This window comes from Tasmannia lanceolata, unplaced genomic scaffold (assembly GCF_043159265.1).
Source record: "Tasmannia lanceolata isolate RefF3 unplaced genomic scaffold, GAP_Taslan_0.1 ptg000015l, whole genome shotgun sequence".
Taxonomy (NCBI): Eukaryota; Viridiplantae; Streptophyta; class Magnoliopsida; order Canellales; family Winteraceae; genus Tasmannia; species Tasmannia lanceolata.
The window spans coordinates 61,844,463-61,865,040 of record NW_027518692.1 but is presented as its reverse complement, the minus strand read 5'-3'; the positions used below and the strand labels follow the sequence as shown (position 1 = coordinate 61,865,040).

Here is a 20,578-nt window from a genome sequence, read left to right as displayed (position 1 = left end):
TTTAACTATTTACAAATAGAGTCATCATTTGTAAAATTTGCAAATCCAGGCTTGCCATCAATTTGTGACAAATTAACCTGAGGCAGATTTTGTTTTTACTCATAAAATGAGCAAAATATCGTTACAGGTGAAAATTAGAAAAATATTACCTCACGTAGAAACCTTATTTAATTCGGGAAATGATAAAAGTATCCCCCATTTTCGCTCTACCTTGCCTATGGCCGATTTTGGGACCCACCCCATTAAAACACGACACCTAATTCATGGGATTGAGTGGAGTTGGTGGGACCCACCACATCAAAACATGGTGTTTAATGGTGGGACCCACCCTATGCCCACTCATGGGTGTAAAATGGTGGTGTTAGCACCATGGTTTAAAATTTCGGCCAAAATCCAAAAATTTTCGGACTGAAATTTCGGATTTTGGTGGAGACCAAAACCGAAATTTGCCGAAATTCAAATTTCAGCCTTTACCAAATTTCAGGAATTTTGGCTTGAAATTTCTAGAAATTGTAATTTAAAAAAAAAAAAAAAATTCGGTCCGAAATTTCGAAATGAATTAAATATTCTTTTTTAATTATTACCAAATTTTGACTGAAATTTCGGTTTTTGAAAGGTCCGAAACCGGAATTTTAAACCATGGTTAGCACCACACCCACAGACTTGCTAATCCTATTTAAAATAGTAAAGAGGAGGTTTACTAATTAGAATAGCGAAAAGGGGCAGTGTGAAGTGAGGTGTGTGATGAATGAGATACGCGGAAAAAGTGTGTGAATTTTTAGGGTATTCTCAAGAAGGGTCTGAAGCCATTTGGAAGCCAAATCTATCTGCATTTAAAGCATCTTGAAGAAGAAGAGCTGATCGCATCGTGACTATTCTTGCAGGGCACACTTATTTTGGCTACTTTTTTTTATCAATAACTCAAGGTTTTCTATCAAAATATAGGAATTGTTTTGGTAGCTTACTGTTCATCTTCAACTCGTTAGAAGGCATATTTTGGAGTTTCTTGGGGAGGGGTAAGTGATTTCTTATGTAACCATGTATCTCTCTATATTTTAATGGACATTTGTGGTAAACCTCGAGTTTTGGGGCAAAGAAACTGAGAAAAAAATTGGTGTAATATTATGTTAGTTTAGTGGATCTCTCTTGGATTTGTCCCGTGCTTTATTCCTTCACATTGAAGAGCATTCAACGTAAATTTGGTTTTGTAGTTTGGTTTGTGGTTGCTCTTAATATTGCTCTGCTCTCTGTTTTTGCATTGTGTTATCTGTGATGTGGTTTATTTTCTCTGCATTCGAAGAGATATTTTTGTGGGTTGTTTTAGTTTTGATTCAGTCCCTGGAGGAAAGGCCTTGCTTCCCAACAAGAGGACTGATTGCAAATTGTTCTACAGTCAAATGAAAACTAATTTTGATCATCAATTCAATTTGGAGATTTCTTCTCTCTTTTTTTAATGGGTAAGCTGGGGTTAGGTGACCCCTACTAGTATATTAAAGAAAGAAAGATGTCACAATAGCATGGACAAGACCATTGTCCAATCGAACAATAGGTGTCATGTATATGCAAAAACATAATTTCATTTTGAATGAAGGAATATATTATCAAATTGAATGTATCGACAAATTGTTAGTTCCATCTTAAGAAAATGATACAATATTGTACAAGAGAGACCCCTCTGGGATATCAGAAGAGCTTTCCCGCGAACTTTGATGTGGTGACCTCAACTTCAGACGAAGACGACGCGAAATCCCTAAGCTCTGAGAGGCTCCTCCCCAAGTGGAGAGCCACCTTCATCTCGAACAATTCTCCATTTTCTCTCCTATCCACTTCACTTTCATTCAAGTTGGACTCAATAGATTCTTCCAATAGGTGATAAAATCCAGCACAATTTCTAAACAACTCAAATACCATACCCACTTGCCAACCATGCTCCAAGGTATTCACAACACTAGCCAGGGCTCCACAGGTAACGCCAGCCAACACTGCCCATGGCCCAACTGAAGGTGATCCCACCATAGCAGCCCCCACTGCAGCAACCCCAGTAAGCATAGGACCCAAGGCAGCTAAAATCCTATTTATTTTCAATACCAACTTGCCCAATTTCACATACTCCGCAATATCCTTTCTCTTCAGTACTCCGAGAATCCCCTTCATTTCCTCCTCCAGTTCTTTACTCCAACCGTTCATTTCCATCTGCCCAAAAATTTTCTGTTGTTGTTTTTGTTGCCGTTTGTGTGAAGGCCACCATACTGTGGGCTCTACCTTTTGGGGGAACTTTTCAAGCATTCCTGGAAGCAAAGGAAGTGGGTAGGCCTTTTCAAGTGCCATTACTCTCTCCATTGCATCATTTACATCTATATGAGTTGGAGCCTTGAGGGCAAGGGTTGTATGGATCTGCGTGTGGAGCTGACGAAACAAGCGGGCGGCGCTCCTTTGTTCTTCGGCGAGTTGGGAAGGCTGGATTTTGTTCACCACCAACAGAAGGCCCGTGGCCGCGGAATATAATAGAGTGGAAGAGAGCTTGAATGCCAATAAGGGCACTCCAATTGGGATTGCTGAGAGTCCAGCCATGGTGGCTGCAGTGAGAGTGATGGCATTGATAGAGTTCACAAGGAGGATGTTCCAATTATTCCTTTGCTTTCCAATTATAGTATGCATCTCAGCTCTGTCTGCAACTGCCTCGGCAATCGCATAAAGCTTGGTCACAGAGGCCATTGAATCCTCATCTCTAGGACTAGTCTTTGTCCTCGTCGTTGTTAAAATAGTCTCTGTTGGGGTATGGGTTGTAGTCAGGTTGAATTGCTCCATGTTTTTGGTTAGTAATTTTGGAAGGGATAGAGGAGTGTTCCCTCTTAGTTTTGGTGGGTGAAGGCTAGCTGAAAATCTGCCACTGATGGAAGGTGATGATGAATATAGAAGAGTGGAAGAGGCTTGTAGAGATGCCATTTCTCCTTGGATTGGTCTCTTGTGTGTTAATTTGTCTCTTAGGATTTGGAAAGTGTTGTTGGGTTTGTGTGAGATGGAGTAGAGGTGCCATCTTATTTATATAAGGGAAGGAATGGACGCTTTCAAAGTTTGAGGGGGTTTGAGAATTTGAATCGGTTTATGGTCAAGAGCTCCGGCTTTGACTTCAAACGGCCAAGGATTAAAATGAATGACTCGTTCTATAAACACAGTCTTGATCGTTCCGTTGGCAACAGGTAGCTTCCCTGAACTCAACGCTTGTGTTTCAGGAATGATGTCATTGTTACGGGAGATTATTATGTCCCCACATAGCTAACCGTATTTTAAAAAAAAGTTAGTAGGGCCCATCTTCTTTTAATTGGGCCCCAACGTAAATCGGTTATGCTCCAAAAAACATTGCTTTTACTAACCCCCAATCTGTTAAAAGGAAGACAATTAAAAATCGGAGGGTTAGGATCATCTTACGTTGGGGCCCAATAGACGAATGGTTTTGACAAGGGGGCAAACTCATGGATGATCCTAACCCGTGTAGGACAGCCCAATATAGAAACATGATATGCAGATCCAAGGTTTAGATCATCCTATATGGAGATGATTTTTGGGGCACAACTTATTTACACTGGAGGCCTAACAAATGAATTACATAGCCATAGGTATTATCCTAACCTTCCAATCTATAGAGATTTAGGATCATCCCATTGGAGATGATTTACAAGGCACTGCCTATTCACGTTGTGGCCCATCAAAATCAACAGTTTGGATCATCCCATGAAGTGGGCCTCATGATACTATCTAAAATATACGGGACTTCAGGCCCACACATCATGTAAAATCTCTATTTTAAGAGGGAGGGAGTTTTTATGCGTGCGATCGGACAATATAAATAATTACAAGCCAGTGAGAAATTACTTTGTCTATTAAACTGTTTAGGTGGGTCGAGTCAAATATTATTATATCATCTCTCCTATGGACAATAGAATTGCATGTGGCTGCAATACAGTATAGTCTATAGTCGTCCATGGTGGTCTCTAGTTGGTAGTACGCGGTATTGATGCATGAGTTCGACTAAGTGGACAGTGGCCTTTTGGATTAGTCCTAACAATTAATTTTTGGGTCCTTCATTGTGACATGTTTAATCTAGACAGTTGATTAATCTTCTTCTTGATGGAGCAATGGATCAGGATCATAGAACCTGTTGTGGTCAGAGGAAATGGGCCAGAGTAGAGATTTCTGTTAAATCAAGGGATCGGATCAGGTCCGTGTGGTACAGAATGGACCTAAGAGGTGATTGTTTGGAGAGAGTCCCAACACACCCACCATCTTTTTATCATTTTTTCCTAGCTAGTAAATTTTTGGATCCAAGCCTTAAGGTCCTCTTTGGATGCCACTAAAATTAGTATCTATCTAGAAAAAAGATTGGTTTAGTTTAATCTTAATTATTTGCAAACGGGGAGTTAAGCCCTCTTTAGAAGCCAATAATTACATTATTTCTAAATCTTTTTTCTTATAAAATCATATGTAACTTTTAGACGTAACCAAAAAGGCACTTGTGCTGAATGGAGTGCAAAATTCAACAGCTAAATTCTCTAAGGAAAAACCCCACGAGCACCTTTGGATCAAGAGGTAAGATCATCCGATCAAGGTGCATGATCAGCGGGCCGGAGTTAATCACATGTGTACACATGGAAATTAAATACTCTGCAAAATAAATAAATATGCAATAATGCTTCCAAAATAATACGCAAGATAAATATCTTTCTTACATTGAAAATATGTTGTAATATTATTTATTAGGGAGTTGGTATTGAGAACCATATATTTTAAGCGTTTTACACCATGTTCCTTTGACTTAGATTAGGGAGTTGATTTTGGCAACCATGAAAATTTATTCCATAGAATATCTGTAGGCCCAGTTTTGAAAGATAGGTGGAGGGAGAGACATGTCACATGAGATGGTAGACGTTGAAAGAGCATGAGAAATCCATAAAAAAACAGTGAAAACAAAAAAAGGATAAAATTCGGTTTTTCTTTTCCGGATTTTAAGTGGCTTTTCGATCACCTTACACCCACATATCGTGGCTTTCCCTCTCTCTCTCTCTCTCTCCAATATCTTACAACATAAATATCCCATGGAATATTTTTCATAATTGCCAAACATAACCCTTAGTTTACCACCCAATGGTTAAGGAGGGATAGGGAAGAGAGGCACTAAGTGAGGAAAGGGTAAGAAAAGCTTGAGAAACAAGGAAACAAAGAACTCCACCCAACATATGATTGAATTTTTTCCTTGTTTTTTAGCTATTTCTCACCCTCTGTCTCTCTCTCTCTCCACTTGGAGAAACTAATTTATAATGGAAAAAAATTCATGGTTGCCAAAGATGGCCTTAGTATTGAATGATTGACATGATTTTTGGATACAACCTACAATGGTAGGTTCACCTCATTCTACCACAATGTATTGATGCAATCCTCTAAGAAAACGCCAAGAAGCAATCAGACTAGTAATTTAAGATTACCAATTTACTATGATTATTTTAGGGTTGAATCCTCAAATTTCATCATTTGTATTTTTTTATCTACAACAAGGGTAAGATAAAAATGAAAATAGGTATGCTTGAAGCCTGCATTCCTCTAAAAACCAGATAATGTATTTTTTTCCCCAATAAACTATGCTCCAAATAAGTAGCTACTTGCAATTTAATTGATCGTAGAGGGAAGCTCCATGACTGCTAACAATACATGACTAACTCCCACCTACCGAGTATTTATAAATATCGATATATAGTATGTTCACATAATGAGAGAAACATGGTCTGTCATCCACATCCCCCTTTGGTAATTGAAAGCAAATAAAATACTGAGAGGAGTGCCGATATCAACTGGAGGGAACGCCGATAACACTATTTATGTTTTCGTAAAGAGAGCCAGTGAGTCTCCTCGTAATGAACAGTCAAAGGTTCCCAATACGCCAATGTCCCATGTGGAACCCAGCACATTCATACATATTTTTAGGAAACCAATGGGAAATGATATTTCCACCCCTTTCCTTCAAAATCTTCCAAATTCGTACTTCATTTCACTGCATCAAAATCTTCCAAATTCTAAAAGAAAAAGAAGCTACATAGCAGAAATGGGTATTCTTCAAGCATCTTCATGCCTTCTATATCCATCACCGTCATCTTCACCACACGATGGGCGATTGGATGCTGCGGTCCGCACGAACGGAGGGAGTAATCTTAATCTCTCTCTTCCTATGCCTCTAAAAGAAAACATGGAGGAAATCACCATGACCAAAACCCACATCCCAACACAGACGAGACAGACTAAAACGACTAGAGATGAAGACTCCATCTCTACTGTGGCCAAGCTTTATGCAATTGCAGAACAAGTTGCAGACAGAGCAGAGATGCATTCCAACATCGGAGAACAAAGGCACAATTGGAACAACCTCTTACTCAACTCCATCAATGCCATCACTCTCACTGCAGCCACTACCGTTGCCCTCTCGTCGGCGGTACCCGCCGGAGCTCCCCTCTTGGCGTTGAAACTCTCTGCCACACTCTTGTATTCGGCGGCCACAGGGCTTTTGTTGGTGGTGAACAAGGTAAAAGAACCAATTACTCCAAAAGCTTAAGCTGTTATAGTTTGTGTTATGTGATCATTTATACTTCAACACTCCCTCTCACTCGTGGCCTCTTTTTCTACTGGGTGGCAGATGTGGCTCCTCTTTTGAGTTGGTTGTACAAGTGAATTTTTAATATCAAGGAGTTATTGGGTTTTGAATTCAGGACATGTTTTAAGGCAATAGCTCTATAGCATGTGAAACAACCAATACTCCAAAGTCCAAAAGCTTAAGATGTTAGTTAGTATTATCCAATTCTAATCATTCATATTTCAACTAATTAATCATTTATACTTGAACAGATCCAGCCCTCTCAACTAGCCGAAGAACAGAGGAATGCTACTCGATTATTCCGTCAGCTCCATACGCAGATCCATACCACCCTCACCCTCTCTAATCCCACTCCAATGGACGTGAACCATGCCATGGAAAGGGTTTTGGCTCTTGACAAAGCATACCCACTTCCATTACTCCCCGGAATGCTTGAAAAGTTCCCACACGTGGTTGAACCTACTGTTTGGTGGCCTTCAAACCACTTACCACAAGAACAAGTTTGTGAAAGGAATGGTTGGAGTGGGGAACTGGAAGAAGAAATGAGGGGCATTCTTGGAATTCTGAAAAGGAAGGATATTGCTGATTATGTGAGACTGACCAAGTTGGTTTTGAAAGTTAATAAGATTTTAGCTTTTGTGGGTCCTTTGCTTACTGGAGTTTCTGCACTTGGGGCTGCTTTGGTAAGAACACTACCTTCCGTGGGGCGGTGGGCGGTGGTGGTGGGTGTTGCCGGCGGAGCATTGGCTGCCGTCGTTAACACGTTGGAGCACGGTGGACAGGTTGGGATGGTTTTCGAGTTGTATAGAAACTGTGGGGGATTCTATCGCTTATTGGAAGAGTCTATTGAGTCTAACTTAAAGGAAAGAGAATTGGGTAAGAGAGAAAATGGAGAGTTGTTTGAGATGAAGCTAGCTCTGCAACTGGGAAGGAGTGTATCTGAGCTAAGGAATCTTGCTTCGTCGGGAAATGACGTCACCGCCACCGAGTTTGCCGGGAAGCTGTTTTGATTCCCCAATTGGGATTAATATTTTTTTTTTTACAGTGTTGAGTTGTTATGATGTGGATATGTGTTCATCTTCTTGGAGGTTTGTAAACTCGAATGAATGTTCTGTTGTGAATGCTGAGTGTGTGTGTTACTTTTTCTGTATTAGCTTTTGTCACGAAACTGAAGACCTTGTCCATACTCGCTTATCTTTTATTTATTTTTATTTCATTTTCCAATAGAAAACTTGCATTGCCACGTGAGGGATCACAGGTCACGTATTTTTTGAGTAGTGTTGCACATAAGCTACTATGGGCCTCGGATTTTGTTTGGCTTTTGGGTGTTACCTTGGCAAAATCTCCTTTGGTTGCGGATGTGACATTGAAATCCTTGAAGACTATTATGGATGTTTCTTGATTAATCATGGTATTTTTGCTGATGTGTCAACCTCTCTTATAATATCCAAGCTGAAACCCACAACAAAGGTGAAATTTTGGTTGGACTTATTGGGAATGATGCTCTCTCTATAATGGTTATGAGTTATGACACCCCTACCACTGACTGCTCTTCGAGGTTCACAACCAAACACTACTTAATACTATTCTATGAGGTATATTCCACCCAAATTCAATTCTTGTCTCCTCCCGGTTGACGATTGATGCAGTACCATCCCCTAGATAATTCACATCAGCCCTAGATTGCTCACTGGCTCACTGGTTTAGGATTAGCAATTTCCTTCATTTCTTGCACGTAAGGGTGGTTTAGTTATTTTACACTTTTCTTGTCCTCTTTAATTATTTTGGCATAAGTAGGAGTGTTTTTTGGGATTTTACCAGGTATGGGCTGTCTATATAAGGCTCTTTCTTCTCATTTGTAAGGGGTTTTTTGCTTGAGTTTGTTATTTGGAGAGAAATTAGAGTAAGAGATTTTCTCTTCTCTTTTATCCCTTGTTCTTCCTTAGAATTTGGGAAATTGTCGATTAGTGTACTAATCTTTTTTCCAAATCTTCCATTTTCATGCAAGAATCCTATACCGACGATTGTTCCTTGATTTTAACCCTTGCGTCCCCTCGCTCGTGGTGAAAAATAAAGAATCGAACATTTCCTTCGGAGATTTGATTACCTTCCGACGAGTCCAAAGATGCTTCCGTGGCCACTGCATCAACTACTTACACCACTAATCTGCCAAGTAAATACATGCAACCAAATAATTTTAAAATTTAAGCACCTCTACCATCAATTTGTCTTATATAATTATATGGATCATCACACCTTACAAATATCCCAGGACCCTTTTTTTTTAAATGGCAGAAAAATATCATTAATGAAAAGAGAAAGTGGGTCGAGGAGGACCACTACAAGAGAACAAGAAACACAAAAATAGGACCTTATATTTATATGTTTGGCCAGCTATACATATTGAAGGACTTCTACCAGTAATTTTCTACTGATCTGGGGTGTTATATGACGTTTGGCTACAAAATAGAACAAAAAACCCTATAAGACTACTTACTCACTGCTCTACTTGTCACTCCCTTGTCTGTTGCTAGCATCCTTTAACTCTACTACTAAAAAAAACTTCAGCAATATCATACCTTTTGTCTGTCTTTCCGAATACTTATTCATTTTTAGCAACTCTGTCTAAACAACCCAATGAACGACGAAAGTGGGAGAATGAGAATCATCTAAAGTGGCTGGCATTAAAGAATATTCATTTTTTAGCCTCCCTTATGTGGGTATTTAGAGAAACGGGCATAGCAGGTCACGTTTGTAAAATGAATTCTTTCCAAATTTTTGGTTTCTTTTCATCCTCTCCCACAAAAAATAAGAGGAGAGATGTGGAGAATGGTTGCCCAACCCAACCAAAGTTGCCAAATTTTATAAAAAGCTCTCAACTCACCAAGTTTTATTTCTAAAAAGACTAAAATACCCTTTTTTAAAACATACCTAAAACCATTTTTTTTCTCTTCTTTCACTAGTTGGTTACTAAAAAGACAAAACGCCCAACCTTTCTTTAATTTAGATAGATCGTCTAATGAGCCCTATCTAGGATTCACATTATCCAAGGGTGGAGTTGATAAATGTTCTCTATATTGGATTTTACATTGTCTAGGAGTAAATTTGATAACCATTGGAGATAGATATTTTAGTTGTCTCGACGATATTGGATCTTATACTGCCCAAGGCTACGTTTCATAACAAACAGATATAGATCATCTAATTGGCCCTACCTTGAATGTCACATTGTTCAAGAGTGGAGTTAATAGAGATGGGAAGTGATATATCCGCCCCTTTTGATTACTTGGGACACCCAGCAACAGTGTATTAATGACTGTAGAGGGGCTGATGTACTTCATGTCAGAAGGATTCAATGGGGTTGATTGCCACGTACACTATGTCCCAAGTAATCAAAAGGGGTGGATATATCAATTCCCATAATCTAACGGTCCCCACCCTACATTAATGTTACGTTATCCAATGACATGATTAATAGCCATTGGAGATTGACCACACAATGGGACCCACCTTGGGTGTCACATTGCCCAAGAATGAAGTTGATGGCTAATGATGGGCCTCACTTTGGATTTCAATGTGTTCCAGGAGTGGAGTTGATAGCAATTGAAGATATGTCATCTGAAGAGCTATGCCTAATTGCTCAAGTGGGCCCATTGGATCATCTCACCAATAGTGCATTATAAGGCACCTTGGTGAGATGGTCCAATGGGGCGCCCTTCTAGTTGTGTTTTTGCAAGGGCACCAAGCCTAACATTATTTCTTATTGCAAAAAAACATGGAAAAGCCTGGATAATTGGGTTTTGCTTGGCATTTCAGTGTTACGTCAGTCAAATCCCTTGTTTGGCCACTTACATCCTTGCCGGTCTCCCTATGAAATCCAATCTATTAGTAATTCTAACACTCAATGCCGGTGCTTACAAGGTTGGTGTTAAAGTATAAAAGATTTAATAACACCTTCTCCAACCACTAAAGCTTTTGAAGTAATTGGTTGTTTGACATGGTATCAAAACAAAGGTCCTAGGTTAAAACTCTTTGATATTAAAAATCCACACTAAATGGCCAACCTAAACAACCGCATGTAAACCAACCCTCAAAAAAGAGAGGCCACATGTGAGGGGGAGTGTTAAAGGATAAAAGATTTAGTAACACCTTCTCCAACAGCTTGAGCTTTTGGAGTGACTGGTTGTTTTCACAGTTGGCAAGCAAACACTACTACCACTATCCAAGGTAAGGTAAATACAACCCAACATAGCTAAAACATGCAAATTTCTAATCCGCCTATTGCCAAGAGGTTTGGTTGGTGGAAACCATGGGTCCTCGTCTGACCTGGAAATAGACCCTTAAGAAGTGGAGGGGCCATCTGATGTCCATTCACGGTTACCCTTTCCAGTTTCAACACTGTCTTCTTCTTCTCCCTCAACACCGAGAAAAAAATGCAGTGCTCTCTCGCCCTCTCCGGCATCTCAATCACTGCGAAAAACCCAACTTATCTCCGCCAACATAGAACGAATAAAACCCCACCACTACTACTCCCACTCTCATCATCTTCTTCCTCTCTAGGGTTCCCCTGCTCTAACCATGGTGTTTATACCATACCCATCTCAAACATAACAACTATTTCTATTACAAGAAGAAGAAATAGACCGACAGAAACAGCACTCACTCCTCTTTTTTCTATCAATTCACCTGACAAAAGCGGAAGCGAAAGCAGCATCAGTAGTAGTATTATTCATCGGCTTCAAACAATAGGAGAGATCCTATCGGCGTTATTCCCGTTGTGGGTGGCCTCGGCCTGCCTTCTCGGCCTATTCAAACCCTCTTCCTTTCATTGGGTCCAGCAGAAGTGGCAGATCCTTGGCATCACTCTCACCATGCTCGGTTCCCCTCTCTCTCTCTCTCTATGTTCTTTTACTTTCCTCCTATTATTGCTATTTTTGGTGTATTCTCTGTTTTTTTTTTTACTTTTTAATTTGCATTATACAGGTATGGGCATGACCCTTACGCTTGACGATTTGCGAGGCGCCATGGCAATGCCGAAGGAATTGCTCTCTGGCTTCATCTTGCAATACACGGTCAGTACTGATCCGATTTCATTCTGTAGTCATTTGTTTCCCTTCTCTTTCAAGAATTTAGGGCCTTCTCTTTTCGATCTTTCAATTTGAAGATTTTGAGGGAAAACCCCTATTCTTGGATTTCAAAGGCATATAGGGGTGTACTTGTTAGGTATTGGATATTAATGGTGACTTTCAAGATCAAAGCCTTTAAGATCACTGGACACAGAAAAGAACTTTGATGAAAACTTGTTAGACAATATATGTTTGGCAAGTGTGGGGGGCTTGTCGACGATGATGCTCCAATCGGGTGTTTCCATGGCCTATTTGGGTTAGTGATTCCATTGAGACTGAGGTGAATTCTCTTTTGGACGGCCCTTTTACGATTTCCTAGAATTCTTTCACCAAATCATCGATTGTGGAAAGTGACTATTATTAGGATTGTCAATAAGCCTCCTCAATAGGATGATATTCAAGTGGATACCACGACGGACATGGTCCGGGCTGATTCATTTCTCAATCAAACGCGATAGTTGTGGTTTTATTATCAACCCCCAAAGCCCTAGAGAAATATGATTCTCCTCCTGTCACGCCCCGGTCACATCGTGAGGGGTCCACATATATAGCCCGGGAACCTTCTCTCCGCTTCCGACATGGGATTCTACTATCCACCCTCTTAGGGCCCAGCGTCCTCACTGGCACACCGTACTAGAGGAGTTACGGCTCTGATAACATTCTGTCACGCCCCGGTCACATCGTGCATATATTGTCCGGCTTTAGGTCGCAACTCTCCCCGCTTTTAAAACGCGTCTACACATGGGAAGAAGGGTCCACATATATAGCCCAGGAACTTTCTCTCCGCTCCGATATGGGATTCTACAATCCAGCCCCCCTTAGGGCCCAATGTCCTCGCTGGCACACCGTACTAGTTGTGGGTTTTTTTCTACCAATTGGGGCCCTCCCTTCACCACCCCCATGGGGATGGTTACCATTCTGTTACGCCCCAGTCACATCGTGCATATATTGTCCGGTTCTAGGTTGCAACCCTCCCCGGTTTTAAAACGCGTCTACACATGGAAGGAGGGGTCCACATATATAGCCCGGGAACGTTCTCCTGCTTCTGATTTGGGATTCTACACCTCTCTTCTCTGAAATAAACTATATAAAGCTACATATGATATGCAAATGATATACTAAAAGTTTATATACATTAGCAATTTAAGATATGGATACAATTTATATCTAATGAAATTGCAACCATTAGAAAAAAAAGATATGGATACAGTTATACTGCATATGCATGTAATAATCTACTAGATATATGCATTTTCAATAGTACTAATTGCTTGTATGGCATTTATTTATGCCTTCTCTACACCATTTTGTGTCTTCCCCATATTGGAGATTATTATCAGAGCGCATATAAATAATGTAAGTCTGAAGTCGATTGTCAAGGACCATGAGATTTACTGCAGAAAATTCAACTAGTTGAAAATGAGCGAAATAGATCAATTTTGCTCGCCAAAAGTAGAGAATTAATCACTTGGATTTAAGCATGCCACACAAATACTCGGTGTTCATCTCAGCGAAGCAGTTGTTGAACTCTTGAAGTTGCTTATCGATGATAATATAGAACAATTCAACGTTGTAGTGATATAGCCATGTAGGTCTGTGCTCTTTTGTAAGCTTTGCATCATGATCGTCCTTCAGCCCGTTCATGTTCGGGACGACAATAGTGTTTAAAACAAAATGAAGAAACTTCAATGAGGAGATTATCCCACCCACCATCTCCTGTTGCTTGCAATCATTGCTTTGATATTTAAACTCTGCTCGTGAAATGAACAATATCTTGATCGTTCTACTGTAATGTCTGTGATAATTCTTTTGTGATTCTCATGTTTTTATCGTATCTAGGATAAGTGCAAAATCAAAAGATTGCACTTAATGCAATAAGACACGACGTACGGCTCTTTCTTCTGATTTTGAACCATCCTCCACAACAATCTCAAGCACAACGATTGCAAAAGAGTGTGAAGCAATCAAATTGATCAGTGGACATATTGTGAGCTCCATCGTGTATCACCAACATGTCTAATAGTAGTCTCCTAATTTAGGCCTTGCAAGCTTGAAAGTTCACCACTTTAGAGTGCATCAATTATTTCGCAGCTCGTTTCTCCTGAAGAATGTCACAATATTTGCATGAGGCTCCAACAAGTAACCGTGGAGCCAAGAATTTGCTGTAAGGGGGCAAACAACGATCAATTAATGATAGTCATTTAGACAAAAATGTCATTTCTCAATTCCACTGTAGAATTTATAACAGTTGCCCTCGACGGGTTTTAATATGTTGGAACCATTGCATAATCACATCACTATCGATGTTGGTAAATATATCTTTTTGTTGTAGGTAACAAAGCAATCATCAATCCATTCTTCTCCCATTAGGTTGCACAATCATCTTCTTACTACATCCATAACAGAAATGCCCTTTCAACAGTAGCTGTTATAACTGGTAAAATCATTGCCAATGCTACGAGTAAAGTACTCCAATGGATACTGTCTCGACAATGGCAGAGCCAGGAAGTTAAGATCATTATCCATATTCTAGATTGGGCTCTAGAAAGTGGAATTATTTTCATACCGTCTCAAACACTGATAAGAATTTTTACACTCCAAATGCTAACATGGTCCTTGAGGCTTTTTAAGCTTGTTTACTTAGTGATGATGGTGATTAGTTGAAAGTTTTTGGTGAAAACATCTATACTTTGTTCATGGCTTAGCATACGAAGGAATTACTTCTCCATTCTCCACTTTCTCACGAATGAAGTGGAAGTTGATCTAAATCTGTTTGGTCATGGCATGGAAGACCATTCTGTAACAGTTCTATTGCACTTTGGTCGTTACAAAACAACACATGGGTATCTGAGATAAAGTTCTTGCATAAGATGTCTCAACCGTGTGATCACTACAGTAGTTGCGGCCATCACTCTATACTCGGCTTCCACACTTTATTAACCACTATCTTTTACTTGCTGCTCCAAGAAATCAAGCAATCATTCATCAATACATAGTGCCTTGTAATGGATCTTCGTGTATCAGTATTGTCATCTCAATATTCATCTTAGTAACCACGCATCGTGATACTCTTATCTTGACTGATTTTGTAAAGCAGTTCATGATCTACTGTCCCTCTAAGATATCTTAAAATGTGCTCGACTGCTTGTAAGCATGGTTTTAAATTCCCACCAAAAGCTACATGAAACGTTTGAAATATGTTCATTTCCATCCCATCAAAACTGAATACTGAAACCAAAACTGTAAGTGAATTAGTAGTATACTATATCACTATTTGTTACATAATTATAGGATTTTCACCAAAATTTCCAACTGAAACCAAAATGTTTTTGGTGGCCACCAAAACTGAAACCGAAATTTTAAACCTTGCTTGTAAGTATTCTCCTTGAGGATCACGCAAGTGTTGACATACTTGACGTACAAATATGTAATGTATAGCATAATGCACATAAGTTACTGCCGAGCCCCTAGCATACTTCTATAAGTATGTGGATCATTAAATTTCTTCCCTTCTCTAGCACAGATTTTTTTTTTCTCATAAATAATAGGAGTTTCCACAGGCTTGCAATTTGTCGAGTAAATCAAGTGCATATTTTCTTTGAGACTAGTCTTTGGCTCTTTGCACTTTCACTCCAAGAAAATAACAAAAAAGTCCCAAATCCTTCATATCAAAGGATTCTTTCAAGCTGTTTTTGAGTTTTTTAATCCCACCCTTCCTATGATGATGATATCATCAACATATATCAAAACCAAAACTATCTCATGCAACAGCCATTCCACGAAATGTCTTCTGCAATGTAGCTAATCCCTTATTATAAATAGGAAATGTAAGTTTACCATGCTTACCAAATTTACTACTTTAGCACACAAAAGAATCAGTATTTTTATTACAAAATGAAATTAAAGTTAAAGAAGGCGTGCATTTTTTTGGGGTTGCAATTCAGGAAGGCATCCTGGTTCTGGGGAACCTAAAGAGGAGAGGTTTCCAATTGGCATCAAGGTGCCCTCTTTGTTTGTTGCAGGTGGAGTAAGTTCAGCATAGAATAGAATGTTGGAAAGCTGCTATGCTAAGGAGGCTTGGTCATGTATGTTGAGAGAGGGCCTGGGGTGGTGTAGGTTTCCTCTAAGGAACTTGGTGATGAGTCTCTCAGCTGGCACTTCATTCCTTTCAAATCTAAATGACAAAGTACACTTGAGTTCGTGTCAGCAAGCCTGGGATGCCACACAGACAACAACAGTGATGATGCAAATCTAGTGTAGACCTCAACTCTGGAACTATGACTCTGAAGGCGGCAACATAGAGGAGTCTGTCAGAAAGTACAGTTTGCCATGCACGGTACCTCCAGTGAGAAGCTTCCTTGTTCGCAGATTCTTCATAAGAATAGACGTAGGTGTAAAAATAAAATAACATTGAGATCGAGAAACCGATAATAATTTATGTTAAATACTAGGCATATTAAATACTAGCCTCTCTGCAAAGCAGGGGTAAGGCTGCGTACATCTAGCCCTCCCCAAACCCCGCAATGGCCGGAGCCTCGTGCACTAGACCGCCCTTTTTTTTTACTAGGCATGGCATAATGTCATAAACATCATTTCATAGAAAAGTGGCAAAGTTTACGGCCAGCTGCCAACCTGACGCCTACCCTCCTAATTTATCCTGCTCTTAACCACATAATATGAGCAGGTTGGTTGAAGTGGAAGCATGCTTCAGGGGTTCTGTGCGATCGTAAAGTACCTACCAAGTTGAAGGGAAAGTTTTATAAGACAGCTATGAGGCCAGCCATGCTGTATGGCTCAGAATGTTGGGCCACCAAGAAGCGTCATGTGCATAAGATGAGTGTAGCAGAGATGCGAATGCTTAGATGAATGTGTGACCACACTAGATTGAATTAAAAATGGAAACATCTGTAAAAAGGTGGGGGTGGCACCAATTGAGGAGAAGATGAGAGAGCACCGCTTAAGATGGTTTGGGCATATCCAACGTAGGCCTTTGGATGCTCCAGTGAGAAGAAGTGACTCGTTCCAAGTTGATGGAGTAAAAAGAGGTAGGGGCAGACCGAAAACAACTTGGGTAGAAACAGTGAGGAAAGACTTGAGGGCTAGGAACATAACAAAGAACATGACCTTGGATAGGATAGAATGAAAGAAAATGATCCATGTAGACGAACCCAACTAGTGTCAGGATTAGACTTAGTCAATTTGAGCCGGATAGATCCTTTCACCTTCTTCATGAAAATTTTCTAAAGGATTCATTAGCCGACCCAACTAGTTTGGGACAAAGGCTTAGTTGAGTTGAGTTGAGTTGTATGGCATAAACATCGAGAATATGAAACGAGCCAAGAGACAAACAAGACAGACACCCTACCAACATGGATGAGGGCGATGGAATTTCTATCACCCATGCTAATATGCGAGAAAACCTGAAAATGGATAGGAAGAACTCATGTTACCCGTGTCATCTGTAATATGGTGAGTGTCACTTGTATCTATGACCCCCCGGGCTTTGGAAGGTGACTTGAGTGCTAAGTCGCCCATGTGATGTTGCACAGTTGTTGATGTAGGGTACCGGACTTCCTTGTTTTGTTTTATTGTGGTCATGTTTTGTCTTGGCCAAGCACAGTTGGATTCGTAAAATTTAGGACGTTGATGGTAAATTGCAATTGTTAGAAAAATAGTACCATAAATTAAAATTACATCATTAGAGTTGATATAAGCTCTTGTTTTTTTATCCAGGTAGGTGTAGCACTTTAGGTAGTGTTTGGCTTGAGCTTGCTTGGCCTATAAGCTTCTAAATGTATGTGGTGGATGATTTGGTTGCAGGTGATGCCATTATCAGGATTCATAGTGAGCAAGCTTTTAAGGTTGCCTTCCCATTATGCAGCTGGTTTGATATTGGTTGGATGCTGCCCAGGAGGTGCGTCTCCTATTTTGCTAATTTGCAACCATCTACTTCCATTCACAAATTTATTCCCACCTCATATTCCGCCCCAAATTTATTCCCATCTCTCCTTCCAATTAAAAACTTATTCTTTCTTCTGGTTCTCTTCCGCAGGAACGGCCAGTAATATAGTCACTTATTTAGCTAGGTATGTCTATTCTGCATCCATTTCTTTCTAGAATGACACACCTATAATTCACAGACACTGTATTCTTGTGTTCCAGAGGCAATGTGGCCCTTTCAGTGTTGATGACTGCAGCAAGCACCATATCCGCCGCGGTATTAAAACTGCCACCACCTTAACATTCCTTGTGCATTTCTTAAATGCTCCACTTTTCTTCTATGTCGAAGAACACCACCTTCTCTACCATTAAAAAAAATATACCTTCTCTTCTTGATATCTCGGATTGCAGGTGATGACACCTTTCCTCACGGCCAAACTCGCCGGACAATTTGTTGCCGTAGATGCAGCTGGACTCTTTTTCTCAACAGTGCAGGTGAGAGCAGTGTTTTTTTTTTTTTTTCTTTCAGACCTGCTTTTTATCATTTTACTATTTCATTTTTTTTTATTTTTTTATTTTTAATTTTGCAATGTTGATGTGCATGTAGGTTGTGCTTGGCCCCGTACTGTTTGGAGCTGTTCTAAACCAGTATTGCCATGATGTGGTGAAGGTGGTTTCTCCCTTCATGCCCGTCATTGCGGTGGCAACTGTAGCCATTCTATGTGGTAGCGCTATTGCACAAAATGCTGCGGCCATCCTCATGTCTGGTCGGCAAGTGGTTCTTGGCGCTTGTCTCCTTCATGCCAGTGGCTTTTCCTTCGGTTATATACTTTCAAGGATGCTTGGACTCGATGTGTCATCATCACGCACTGTCTCCATCGAGGTTGGAATGCAGGTAACTCGATCTCAGAGAGAATTTTAGGGCTCCCCTTTCCACTTGTAGCATAGTATGTTTATTACTCTTGTGGATGTACAGAATTCGGTGCTTGGAGTAGTGCTCGCTGGTCAGCATTTCAGTGATCCTCTCACGGCCGTACCTTGTGCAGTTTCCAGCGTGTGCCACTCGATCTATGGCAGTGTTTTAGCAGGAATCTGGCGATTTTCTTCTTCAAATCAAAAGGAAGATTGATGCTTATTTAGCCATCTGCCCTTGGGATCTTTGTTTGGAATGAGTCTAGAGCTAAGAAGCAAAGGATTGGTGGAGTGGACCATGCAGCTTGAATAGTCATGGTAACACATTTTGGCATTTCCTTGAGCAAAACCAACAAAAAAGTTGCTCTTTAGAATTAGCTCTGTTGTGATTCAGGTAAGATTAATGCCTCACTAGCTGCTGGAGTTTCAACAAAGAGGTGAAAGTGGCAGCTTTGGAACGACAGACTTGGGTGCTCTATGATGTCTTCAATGTCCCATTCAAAATAAGAGATGTCTTCCATTTCTCAATAACTTGCTTATCCAAATGCCTTCCCTTGTGTGCCAAGAAACACTTTGTGACCAAAAGAGAGCATGATATCCTGTGTGACTCAATATCTTGCTTATCCAAATGCATTTCTTTTAGGGCAATGATAAATTTGCACCCCCTATAGGATAAATTGCTCCCCTTTAATGTCAATTGATGTCAAAAAGTGTTTAAAGTGTACCACATACCCCCCTTTTGACGCTTTTTGACGTCAATTCACCGTAAAGGGGTGCGAATTACCCTACAGGGGTTGCGAATTTATCATCTCCTTTCTTTTATCTTTTTAGCAAATGGCTGTCAACTTGTTCTTATATGCCTCAAACTGGTTTTGATGATTAGAGTGCCTGTTAGTGTTCTGATTGCCTATTAGAGCCTGTTATTGAATCAAGGTTCTTAATGAAAGAAAAATCAGTGTTTATATAGGATCATCCAATTGTGGTACAATCAACTGTAATGAGCTAGACTATGTTTGCCCAGACCTCATGAAAAATTAATGAAAATACCCCCCCGTCTCAAGAAAAATGCGCTTATTTCTTAAGTGACCAAAATCCCTCTATCTCATAGAAAATAACTAAAATAAACTTATCTCATGGAAAATGATTAAAACAGGCACTTAAAAGTGTGACTCAGCTATTTGCATGATCTAATCTATTCATTCATTGGTCCCGCCATAGATAGGCCCACAACATTTGTTTTTGAACATCCAACTAACTTCTTGGGATGATAGTTAAAATTGGAATGTAAACCTTTTTTGGGACCTTAAAATCTCCTAATTTGTATGAGTCGCACATAACTTCAACGACCAAGTCACGCTGAAGTCCCTGCTGAAGAGTCCCAAACATTCCCAGTCACTCACAGTCCGCTAGACTTTCCTAGACTGACTCATATTTTTCAAAGCTTTCTGAAGATTTAAAACACCTCTCGACTGTGCCCCCTTTTGGCCTTGTTTGTATTACTAAAAAAAATTCTGATGGAATTTTTTTTCTCCTTTTAACAAATTAAGGGGAAATCATATGATTATGGTTAATTTAGAAGGATATCATCATAAATTGAAGGCCCATTTAAATAAACATTAAATAGAGTTGGTTCAAGTTGGGATTTGCTAGCGTCCATTGCATAAGGCATTTTCCGGATGGCCTGTTCCATGTCAAATCAGCCAACTCATGAATGAAGAAAAAACCGGCTGAAAAGTGAGCGCTTTTGGCTGCTTTGACATGCAACAGGTCATCTACGAAATGCCTTCTGCGATGGACACTAGCAAATCCTGTTAAAGTTATTATCTTTAGTGCTAAAAAAAATAGGAAAATTTAGAAATAGAGATTTGCTAGCGTCCATCGCAGAAGGCATTTCACGGATGGGCTGCTACAAGTGAGAGCAGCCATTTATTTGCCTTCATTCACGATGTGGCTGCTCTCACAT

The 20,578-nt window shown here is 40.0% G+C and overlaps 2 protein-coding genes and 1 pseudogene across 3 annotated transcripts; 2 read left to right on the top strand and 1 right to left on the bottom strand.

The window, feature by feature from the left end:
- Window positions 1–1,683: 1,683 nt before the first annotated feature.
- On the bottom strand, window positions 1,684–2,995 carry LOC143847045 (putative F-box protein At4g22030 pseudogene; annotated as a pseudogene).
- A 2,867-nt stretch (window positions 2,996–5,862) lies between these two features.
- On the top strand, window positions 5,863–7,823 carry LOC143846436 (putative F-box protein At4g22030). The gene is made up of 2 exons (XM_077354874.1): window positions 5,863–6,568; window positions 6,889–7,823. The coding sequence occupies exons 1-2, from the start codon at window positions 5,936–5,938 to the stop codon at window positions 7,645–7,647; spliced, it is 1,392 nt and encodes a 463-aa protein (XP_077210989.1). The 5' UTR covers window positions 5,863–5,935; the 3' UTR covers window positions 7,648–7,823.
- A 3,079-nt stretch (window positions 7,824–10,902) lies between these two features.
- On the top strand, window positions 10,903–19,222 carry LOC143892876 (Sodium Bile acid symporter family). 2 transcript variants are annotated; one of them, XM_077397785.1, is made up of 8 exons: window positions 10,905–11,515; window positions 11,621–11,709; window positions 17,584–17,677; window positions 17,816–17,849; window positions 17,926–17,980; window positions 18,115–18,198; window positions 18,311–18,598; window positions 18,680–19,222. In XM_077397785.1, exons 1-8 carry the CDS (start codon window positions 11,071–11,073, stop codon window positions 18,830–18,832), a joined length of 1,242 nt encoding a protein of 413 aa, XP_077253900.1. In that variant the 5' UTR covers window positions 10,905–11,070; the 3' UTR covers window positions 18,833–19,222. The 2 variants fall into 2 exon arrangements, with proteins under 2 accessions (XP_077253901.1, XP_077253900.1); XM_077397786.1 differs by lacking the exons at window positions 17,584–17,677; window positions 17,816–17,849; window positions 17,926–17,980 and having other exon boundaries at window positions 10,903–11,515.
- Window positions 19,223–20,578: the final 1,356 nt, after the last annotated feature.